This window comes from Sinocyclocheilus rhinocerous, unplaced genomic scaffold (assembly GCF_001515625.1).
Source record: "Sinocyclocheilus rhinocerous isolate Xijiao unplaced genomic scaffold, SAMN03320098_v1.1 scaffold1107, whole genome shotgun sequence".
NCBI lineage: Eukaryota > Metazoa > Chordata > Actinopteri > Cypriniformes > Cyprinidae > Sinocyclocheilus > Sinocyclocheilus rhinocerous.
Window position 1 is genome coordinate 88,642 of NW_015647084.1, and position 11,580 is coordinate 100,221.

The 11,580-nt window shown below is 36.0% G+C and overlaps 1 protein-coding gene across 1 annotated transcript in view; it reads right to left on the minus strand.

Annotated features, from left to right (window-relative positions):
• Positions 1 to 9,770, minus strand: part of LOC107708733 (contactin-3-like) — a 60,080-nt gene extending 50,310 nt beyond the window's left edge. Inside the window, exons 1-3 of the mRNA XM_016513033.1 lie at positions 9,386 to 9,770; positions 3,747 to 3,777; positions 1,728 to 1,865 (exon numbers count right to left, since the gene is read on the minus strand). Coding sequence (XP_016368519.1) covers positions 1,728 to 1,782 — 55 coding nt within the window. The 5' untranslated portion in view covers positions 1,783 to 1,865; positions 3,747 to 3,777; positions 9,386 to 9,770. The remainder of the gene's footprint in view (positions 1 to 1,727; positions 1,866 to 3,746; positions 3,778 to 9,385) is intronic.
• Positions 9,771 to 11,580: the final 1,810 nt, after the last annotated feature.

Here is an 11,580-nt window from a genome sequence, read left to right on the forward strand (position 1 = left end):
GCCACGCAGATGCACGTGAACACTGAATTCTGTTCACTTCTGTGTCTATTTGTGCCTGAAATACTGTGCTCTGCAAGTATCCTTGTAAACGCAGTTGCTTATGGCTCAGGTGAAGGGAAACAATTGAGAAAGAAAATGGATGTGTAACAGTATATTGGTTTACAGCAGTTTAATGTTCCTGAGGCTTTCTGTGTTATGAATGTTAATCAAACAACAAAACACAAAGAAAAATTACTTTTGTATGTTTAATACAGATTTATTAAATTTAATTTATACAGTGAACACTATGCAGTGTCATTTTACATTTGATTATTCAATTTCTGTACCTGAATACTGTTAGACTTACCTGAAAAATATAAAGCACGGCTTATTTCATTTGTATCTTTTTTCTGTTATATTTATATATGCTTGTAATTTGTTTATTTCCTATGCTGTTTTACTCGCCTACAAAATCACCCCAATCATATCATCATAGTGAGACGACAGAGGCTGAAAACACCACGAGCATTGTCTGCGCTTTAGTAAGTGTGTAGTAAACAAAACAGTGCGTCTCACCATCCGCCATTCATTCATTCATTGCGGAAATCATGCCTCCTTTACGCGTGATGTCAAATGCTTCCACAGATTTATAGTATTACTATAGAATTTTACCTGAACATTGCAAATCACGCATATTGCTTTGTTCTTGGTTCTTGTCAACAGTATCTCTGCCATAAGCACTGAATGAATGACATGCTTTCCGTTGTAACATTGCGTAAGGTAAATAAGAGGGTGACATATAGTGGAGAAGACTAATGATAAGATTCACATTAATCAGATCTTGTTTTAAATGTTTGCTGAAATAAATACCGGAAAAGATCGATTTGCGGCTTTTGACGTCATTTTAAAAAACGATGAATCGAAAAATCGATTTTTTTGCCCAGCCCTTATATAGGCCTATATATATATATATATATATATTGTATGTACTACGATTCAAAAGTTTGAGGTCAGTAAATTTTTTGCTTTTTTAAAGAAATCAATATTTTTATTCAGCAAGGAAACAAATTAATGGTTTCCACAAAATATAAAGCAGCACATCAGTTTTCAACATTGATATTAATAAGAAATGTTACTTAAGCACTAAATTAGCATATTAGAATGACTTCCGAAGGTTCAGCTGAAAATTCAGCTTGGCCAACACAGGAATCAATTTTTAAAAATGCATTACCTCAAATAGTTTTTTCCTAAATATTGATCAAATAAATTGATGAGCTTTCACACAATAATTTTTACGAGGCTTTCAAAAACATTAAAAAAATCTACTGACTCTAACCTTTTGAATGGCAGTGTATATATAAAGAAAAATAACTTGGGGTTCAAAATTACGGTTATTTTATTTAATTATTTTTCATATGAGTGGTGCTTTCTTGTTGAAGTTTATTACTTCGAAAACTAAGCGCAAAAAGGGATTGCTTTCTCAATATCATATTATTTCCTTTCTGAATATAAAATGATAATTAAATTCAGTGGCATTCAAAACAACAATATATTCAACATGAATGCACATATAAACGTATCCAAGTTCAGTGTCTTGTCTCAAACCTCCTCCAAGGACTGAATGAATCCAAGGCTTATGATCATAATGAAAATCTTCCTTTCATGACACATATACATTCAGCCCAAAAAAAAAAAACAGAAAAAAAAAAAAAAAATTCACTTTGAAAAACAGCAGGACAATAATTTACCTGCAAGGCAGCCAATGACTGATAGCACCACAAGTCGTTTCCATAGTAACGTCATCTTTAGTTGCCAAGGGCAAGTATGACTCTCATCCAATTGCTTGTGAATGGAATGATTTCTCCCTTGAATGTGAGACGTAAAATCTGTGGGGGGAAGTAATTACAGAAGTAATTAAAATAAGACATTCTGAGTCAAATATGACAGACGTGCTGCTTTTATAGATAAATCCGAAAGATTACACCTCTGTTAAAGTGATCACCTTGACTGTGGGGACAAATACTGGTGAAATGTTGTTGGATCAAAGAAAAAGTTAACAACTGGGATGTTTTCAATGTGACTGCAACTAAAATATTAAAACACTGCAAACAAAAGCCCTGGGAGACTAGAGTTAAAATGTGCAGAAAATCAATGCAATGATGTTTTGAGTATGAATGACAGATGGGAGTGACGCTTCAATGGAAGAATAAAACAAGAAAGCAGACAGTTAGAAACCCCCAACTGTGAACGCCGTACAAAATATTCATTGCACTTTTAAAAGAGAGTAACAACTGCTTTTGTTCTGAAGTTTGATGCAGTCTAAATTATGCATTATTATTTGTGATAGCAAAGAAACAAACAGAAACCTGCAACATCAGAGAAATCAGGGGGCTGGAATTTGTTGACCTCAAAAGCTACTTTCTCTAGACTATTAATAGGAGCTAGAAGTCAACCTAAATACTGTTAGCCGCTTTCACTAGCACATAGCATTCCACCCACATATACAGGCAAAATGACATCTTCTGAGGCCCTGCGTAGGGTTGAATCTGACAGAATAATTCGCAATGACTTCTCAGAGGACCTTTCATTTTGATTACCAGAAATGCAGACATTTACATATGAGGTTTATGCATATCTCAATTACAGTGTGATGCCATCTTGCAGGAAATATTCTTGCATTCAAAACAGATGGAGTGCAACCAAATGGAACAAAAAGCAGTGGTCTTGAGATGTGTTTTTCAAAGTTAAACTACTTTAAACTTAACACAGCGTCTTAAACAGTGCTGGGTAGTAACTGATTACATGTAATCTGGATTAATCAGATTCCAAAAATTAGGTACTTGTAATTAGATTTTACTCGTAATCAGGCTACAGTTACTTTTTTTATTGATTACATGATTATTCAAACAACAGCAATAAATTTTTCATAATTTATTGATTCTCTCAAATTCCTCTTTTTCATCTTTTAAATGTTCCTTTCTAAAATAACTTAGCACTTATATACATTCAGAAAGTCTTTCAGTTTTGTGGACATTCACACAAAGACCATCATATGGGCTTCATGGGTCAAAAAGCTACATTTACTGTATTTTATACTATTATAAAAGCTATCTTAACAGACTGGCATGCACTTTGGGGTTTTTATTTCATGAGGGGCTCACTCCTGTGAGTATTGGAGATTTTCCTTTACTCACTTTATTTTGCTTTGAAAAAACCCTAACTGTCACAGTTCCAGCTCTATGGCCTGAGGCCATTTGATTTTTTTTTCTATCTGAACCAGTTAGCACCCTGAGGTTTAAAACCATTCGTGTACACTCTTTCCCCAGTTATTTTTCATAAACACATACTCATTTCTGCTGCACTGGCCCTTTAAATGAATAAAGGCATGAAGGCTTAGAGAAAGGGTAATCTGCTATCGTTTCATTATAATTGCTTCAGAGAAGCCCCATGTTTAGTGCTGTATCCTAGTGGGGATAACTGCTGGGTGTCTGTCGTAATTGCAGGGACAGGGGGTCTCTGGGTGGATTTGCCTGGCGTCTTTTAAGTTTGGGGGCACATTATGCCGCAGGAAACTCTGTCAGATTGGATTACACAGCTCAGCTTTTGACGCAGGACAAGAAAGAGAGGAACTGCAGCTACAGTCCTCCAATGAAAAACATTACATTTGTCATTGTTTCTCATTATGACCTATACATGTAACCTGCATGCAACCCCCCCCCAAAAAAAGCATGCTAACAGGCAAGCCGTCAAAAAAAGTGATAACTCACGCCCCACAGCAAGGCTTCCAAGAGCAGATTTCTGTTGTAAAAAGAAAATGCGAGTTAACAAACTGGATGTAGATTTCAAATTGTGTGCATGTCACATCCAGCAACACAAGAGACAGGGCATAAATTGCAATTACAACCAATCTCTCAAGAGCCTTCCAAAAAACTGAGCTGTGGTGTCATTTCCACCAGCTTCCTCCAACCATCTTATTAAGCAAAATGATCAGCATTCGACTAGCAAATGTAATGAGGCGGTGCAGCATCACCTCCGCAACAGTGCTATGCCATAAAAGCCATTGCGTGCTCCTATTACTTGGTTAGCATGAACACTGTTTTGGCATATAATGGATATAAGAAGTGTTTAATGGTGTCTGTTTTGCAAAGGATATCAGGGTGGGGGAAGCAATTCAGGTTGATTTCATGCATGTCAAGATCTGAGGACTGGACCGGCATGCACAACGGTCTACATGTGATTACAGTCAGATAAAACAATGTATTACAGAGATGATTGTCAGTATGGGAAGCGTTAATGAACATGCCAAGCACTGTAGCTCTCATGATTATGGTGCATGATATGCCAGCAACCCACTGTTTGATGAGGAAAAATATTTTATCAACCAGATGTATTTTTTTATTTTTTTTTATCAATCTGATATTAGGGTTAGGTTTAGGCTAGTGGTTCTTAACTGGTGGGTTGCAACTTAAAAACAGGATCATGAAAAACAATGTTTTTTTTCCACAAGAAAGCTGAACAAAAACTACTTATCCCCTGACAAACTGAGGTTCTGGAGGGAACAGCCCCTGAAACCATCCTCATCGTGCTTTTGAGCAAGCCACTTAACCCCAGGTTATTCCATGGGGATCGTCCCTTTAATAAGTATACTTCTTTGGAAAGAAGTGTCAGCTAAATTATTACTTACACTAAAGCCATGAACCTGAGCATTACAGTACTTATAGACTATAATTAATGTAGATCAACTGCTTGGTGGTACTTCGACTGACATTAAACATTTGGTGTGAGAGCTGGTTTTATACTCCTGCTATAAATCATCAGTTCTTGTAACAATGTGGTGAAGTTGACTGTATATTGTGTTTTTGACAGTGAGAGTAAATCATGTTCCATTCCTGACCATCAAACCTTAGCAATTCAATGGAGAAAAATGTACTGTGATGATGTCTGCTGCAACCACTGTTTTTATTGTGAACTAAAACAATTACAAAATACTTTCCATTAATTGAAATTAATAAAATAAATAAATAAATAAAATACAAAAAAAAAAAATATTAGATGAAAATCTTTAAAAAAGTGAAAATTAGAAATGTTGCTTTGGCAACTTACTGAAATAAAGTTGAAGTACTAAACTAAAAATAATATAATTAGTTCCTAAAACCAAAAAGTTAATTAAAACAAAATATTAAATAATAATAATAAAAATGAAAAAAAAAAAAGCACAAAACCAAATCACTAAAATTTGAACTGAAAAAATAAAATAAAAGGTAATTAAAAATATTAATAAATACTATAATAGTATATAAATTATACTAAAATGACAACTGCAACTAATACTAAATGAAAGGGATAGTTCACCTAGGGCTGGGCGATATAGCTAAAAAATATATCAACGATATATGTTTCATATCGTTCGGAATCGATAATTATTGACATTTTATATAACCTTTTTTAAAACAGAGCAATAGAATTTTTTTTTTAAATTTAACCACTGTATTTTTAATTTGCCCACTTCATTGCTTAGCCTAATACAAAGAGCCAAATCGCCGATCACACAGATTGCATATAAAAACATATGAGACACAGTGAAATGAAATAAACCTTCACAAATTCGCGTTGCGTTTACTAAACGTTAAAACTGTTTTAACTTTGCATTACTTTCTTTGCATCTCTTGCATAAGACGCGAGTGCAGCAGTCATATTTGTCCGTGTAAAAATGTGCTGAATATGCGTTCTGTGTGAATGGCTTGGTTTCGGTTTTAACCTAATCAAGATCTTCTACGCATTGAGCTACTATATTTCTCTAATATTTTGAACGAATAATATGTGGGGGCGTGTTAGAACGAGCCGTTTTAGGTAGGTGTGGTTGACTCTTAACTTTTATAAAGAATATCTCTATGGATTTGAGACTTTAGTCTTTGCAACTTTACAGATCTTCTTTATGCACCAAGAGCTTGTAACACTCCAAAGAGAAAGGAAAAATTTAAATTGCATCATATGACCCCTTTAATATAACTCAGATTAAATCCATCTGAAAGAAGAAAGTCATATACACCTAGGATGCCTTGAGGGTGAGTAAATCATGGGGTAATTGTAATTTTTGGGTGAACTATCCCTTGAAGCACCTTGAATGCAAAATGACCAACAATGAATGAATACAGAGGTGAGCACAACTAAAGCAGAATCCTTGAACAGCGGTATACACAATTCAACCGTGCTTATCCATCACAGCATTTAGATTCGTAAACCAACATTTCTAGTAACAGATTTCCTCTGTAAAATTGAAAGGTGTTTTCTATAGAAGTGTCATGGGGCAAGGAGAGAAAGGGCTTGACACAGCTTGGCACCGTAGTGTCTTGTTGTCTTCAGAGCATCTTTATCATTTGGTTTCTGCATAGACCTATGTTTGCCTCTCTCGTTATTTACTCTACATGACATGTGCGAATCGGTGGGCGGGGCTAAACAGGCAGTAATGCAGAAGCAGGCGTTGATCTTATTCTGCGGAGGCTATAAAGTGACACATTCCACAACCTGTCATTTTGGCAGATTGGCTTCAATATACGCTGATTTTAGACTAACGAGAAAGTTTTGAGTTCTTAAATTTACAGGATGTTTTTACAGTAAAATGACCTCTTATATGTAAAAAAATCAAGGAATTTTTATTTCTTCGTTTTAAAAAAGGTGCTCCAAATAACTTTTGCGCTATATTACATGTTTCAAAATAGCTTTAAAAGATCTTCAATAAATTGTTTGATCTGGTTCACAAAATCAGTCTGAACGATTTGTTTATGAATCAGAGACAGTGATTGATTTAGTTGCAAACTTAATTGACTTGACTTCAGCAGACTTGGAATATAGCATCACATGGACCACAAGTAAGTTCTACAAATGTGTTTGTTTTAGTTCCAAAGAAATAAGAGAGTCATACGGGTTTAGAACAACACAATGACAACTTTCATCTTGGGGTGAAGTATTCCTTTAGGCCTCAGTCTGAGATTAAAAAAGATAGACTTAGAAAGATAACGAGAGAAAAAAGGTTTGTGATCCGGACTGCAGAAAGCAAATTCGAGAGATGGATTTTAAGAAAGGCAGAATAAATAAACTAACATTACTTTAATCTCTAATGAATTCCTCCCTCATGTTCAAATTTATCTTTAGTCTCTCTTTAAATAAACTTTATACGCCAAGTCTCAGAGGAAGCCAAGCTGTGCTGTGGAGTGGTTCGACTGAATTCTGCACACTGCTGTTTCCCAATGTTCTCACCTCTAATTTGGCTGTGGTTGTTGGCAACAAAATGAGATGAGCCATGCATCCCAGATGCATCCATAAATAAACATGATCACACGAGAGAAGGATCCCATTCCTATTTGAATAGCAGATGTGGTGTGGATAGAGAGCCGAATGTGTATGTGTCATGCCTCTCTGTCTCACTCCTTCAATACATAATGGCACTAAAGTTCCCACAGCTTAGTCACACCTTTGTGAGATTATAAACCAGGCGATAGAGGCAGTGTTGGCTGATCTATGGAGAGGCTGATAGTTTATTGATCCACCTAACACTTGTTTGAGTGTTAACTTCAAAAGAAACTAACCCAGGTCGGATCAGAAAAGTATTACAAGTATTATGTGGTTTTACCCTCTTACTGACAACTGTGTGGTGTTCTCAAATGTTTCAACAAATTAATGTCCATACTTTTCCCAGTCATTCCTGATTACTTTGTGGAATTAGATTAAACAATTATTCTTATTAGCGTTCAGATGAGTCCAAGAAGACCCTCAACAGACTGATGTTTCAAGCTGACAAGTTATATTCATTTACAAATTAGCAATATCTATCTGTTTAAATATTTAAAGCAGAGCAAAACCAGAAAAATCACTTTTCCAGACTTGGAAAGCACAATTCCCTGAAATTTCTCTCCAAGGAATTCCACATACATGTGCCTTCCATACTGTGTGAAGGATTCATTATAAGGGAATTTTGTTACGGGTGACTTGAATAAGAAAAAAATGGAGATGTTGAAGACCTATAGGTAGCACCTGCCAGTTTTTATCCCTTATACATCATATCTGTCTGAGTCTGAGGAAATACAAGGTTATCTGCAAGATAAGAGTGATGTTTGTGCCTCATGTGATCTGCCCTACATGACTGAGATCAGCATGCAGTTCACCTAATAAATCACACATGTGCTGCAACTACAATAGCATAAGGCTCTGACAGAGTTGACATAAAAAAGTTGAAAAATAAAATATGGCCAAACAAAATTTGGTTGCTTTAAGTGTTCACATGCTATACGTCCAAAAGAAAGTTGTTACTTGTGGTCAAATTCTATTCGTTTAACAACAGCTGATTAAATAGTTTTCACTGTTGTTGATAAAATATCATTGGTCAAGGAACATACGTGTTAAAGGTCATGCCAACATGGCAGATGCACTATGTCGGGAAATATATAGCTACTACACTCCTGCATACCTGAAGAACGCCCACCATCAATCTAGAAGTACTGTAAGTGCTCCATTGAATTCAGTACATACTGCACTTTATAAGATTTGGGACGCAGGTTTTCCTACAGCAGTGTTATAACCGCTCCTCAACAGCGCGACAAGTTTAGTCTGATTCTCGAAGAATTATGATTCAATTCATGTTGAGTGGATAAAAAACTCTGCATAGTATGACTCTCGGATAAAGTAGGCTACTCTCTTGTGGTCCTTGTTCTTTTTAGAGAATCAAAAACATACAGACCCTTATCAAAAAGTAGTATACTTCAAGTTTATTTTAGTAAGTATACTTAAAGGCAGAGTATGTTTTTTTTTTTAATCGATCGCTTACTGAACCTCAAGTTGTTAATTTTGTTTTGTTCACATGAAACGAGTCTATGTTATGTTACACTTAAAGCTGAACGGTTTTGTTGATAGGCTACACATGAAAGATACACATATGAGTTTTGTTATAATTAGTGGTGTCATATGAATGAATGACTGAATGAATTAAATCACCACATTTTTGTTTGATATTTGATACTCAAAAAAGTCTAAGTGAAAAGTCTAAGCCCGTTTAAACATTTTATTTTTTTAGTATTATTATTATTATTATTTGTTATAAATATCTGTCCTCTTAAATCTAAAATTATCCCACATACAGACTGCCGAGTAATGCTTTAAGAATGGCATTGCTTTCCCCCCATATATTCCTTCCTTAAAATTACTAAAAGATCGCAAGTGGCACCGGTTTTGAAGAATCGAAATTATCAGTAGCCTACGTTGAATACGATTATAAGTCATTGGGGTCGTGGTCATTTTTCTAACGATATCCGTAATGTACAATCATTTACATTATTTGGCATCTCCAATAAAACTTGCACTTACAGTTTAACTTTAAATAATCTAATAGTGCATGGCTGATGATTCAACTCACCGTGATGCGCTCCCGTTCACTGTTTTCCGAAATAAGAGAAGACGTGGGAATTTATTCCATATTCAGTGATGGGATGAACCTCAGCACCTCTAACCCCCTAATGTCGTCTGTAACATCTTTCCTGATATCGTTCTCTCACTTTTAGAACCAAAGAAATGCCCTCTAAATCGAAGTTTATGTAGAGTCGGACAGGAAAACGAGATTTATTCCCTCTCGTGCACAGAGATGCTCCTCGTATTCCCGCAAGCGCTCTGCAATTAGTCCACGAATCACAGCGCTCCGGCGTATCCACTGCACACACGGGCCTCGTGATCGGTTCCGACCAGCAGAGTGATCCAGAAAGACGGTTGGTTAGGTATATATGATGCGTGTCTCCTCCTCCAGCAAGCGCTCAGTGGATGAAATGCGTAGTTGTGGTATCTAACATGCTGATGCACCTCCAGCTGAGAGTGTCTTTGTAAGCACGCCCCAAATTCATAAGTGCCTCTAAGGGAAGATTTTTATGTGATGGTGATCATTTGCATCACTTGTCTAATGCCTGCCCTCTCCTGCAGTGCCATTTGCCATTTTCTGGTTTGTGCAGTCATAAACTGGAACATTAAGAATTTCATTTGCACTCTTGCAATATTAGAACTGTAATGGCTCTGCTTTAATTCCCCGTTCCTTTGAATAAAGCCTATCTATTGTTTATCCTCCTGACTACCAGAAAAAAATTATTCTTTTCATGTCATTACATTGTTTATGTGCTATGATGAGATATGACAAGGGCAGCTCAGGATAAACCTAATGTCAGAAGAATCAGTTGTTCCACAAAAGCATTCCCCCTGTAGCACTTTCAGTTTGTTCACAGCTTGACTTAGGGGAGATGAGTGCTATTTGTCACGTTTTACTCCTGTAAATATTTCTCAGGGCAGGTTTATTTTTGAAAGTCAATTAAAGGCACAAGCCTTAAAGGGGTCATATGATGCGATTTCAATTTTTCCTTTCTCTTTGGAGTGTTACAAGCTCTTGGTGCATAAAGACGATCTGTAAAGTTGCAAACACTAAAGTCTCAAAACCAAAGAGATATTCTTTATAAAAGTTAAGAGTTAAAATAATGTTCTTTTTAGCAGCATCATATGACCCCTTTAAATTCTCGGCCACAAAAAAGCACTTACGCATGTTCACCAATAAAAGATACACACATCAACACACAACAATCGACCCAGTGTGACACATTGTCATGCTATAACAAAACAGTACATGAAACAGCAAAAATTCATATAGGTTAAAGCAATATTTTGGCATAAAAATAAATTACAACATCGAAAACATATGTGACAACTTGCCCCAATAAATGAAAACCTACTGTAAGCTGCCATTTTGTGTTCATTTGATTATGCAACAACAATTACAATATGATGATAATTGGAATTTTTAGTTTGGAGGACAGAATTCTATGTACTGATGTAAGATGTAGTGTAAGATGATTTTGAACTATATGTATTTAAAACAAACATTCAAATGATACAGCTAGAGAAAATATGCATTTGTGTAATTGGACTGTTGCCTCAAAACCGTATGGGTACTGACATACAGCCCTTGTGGATGTCCATGTGTGACAATTAGCACCAGTCTCCCATAATTTAAACTGACTAGGAAATCAGTGAATCTCAGATAACCCTACCATTCCAGGCCATTTGGAATTCGGCTACAAAACAGCATACCCTACTGCTGAATGCCACCATAACACAGTTACTGTTCCTCTTCTGAACCTTGCACAACCTTTGTCCTTCAATGTTATAGACTGTTGAAAAAGAATAATAATAATCCTGCCTGGGGTGGTTTGCTGGTTATATCTGGCTGAGTTCTGCTGTCCAGACTGGTTTGATGGTTTTGGATGGTTTGGGGCCACCTTGGTAAAGCAAGGAGACCAGCTAAACAAACTTAAACCAGACTAAACTATGAACTAAACTGGACTCTGGACCATCTCAAGTCAGATATCAAGATCATATTTTGTATGACTAGTTGAGACATGTTCATTCAAGTCCAAGTCCAGGCCAGGTCCAAATGCTCCTGAAAATATGGTCTTAGTCTCGGACATGTCTCGTCTTGTCTGGACTGAGGTACTAAAACTCTGCAACTGGTTTAAGCTGTTATTTTTCATCACCAAATTAAAATCCATTTACTCTTATAATTTAACCAAGTATTGATCC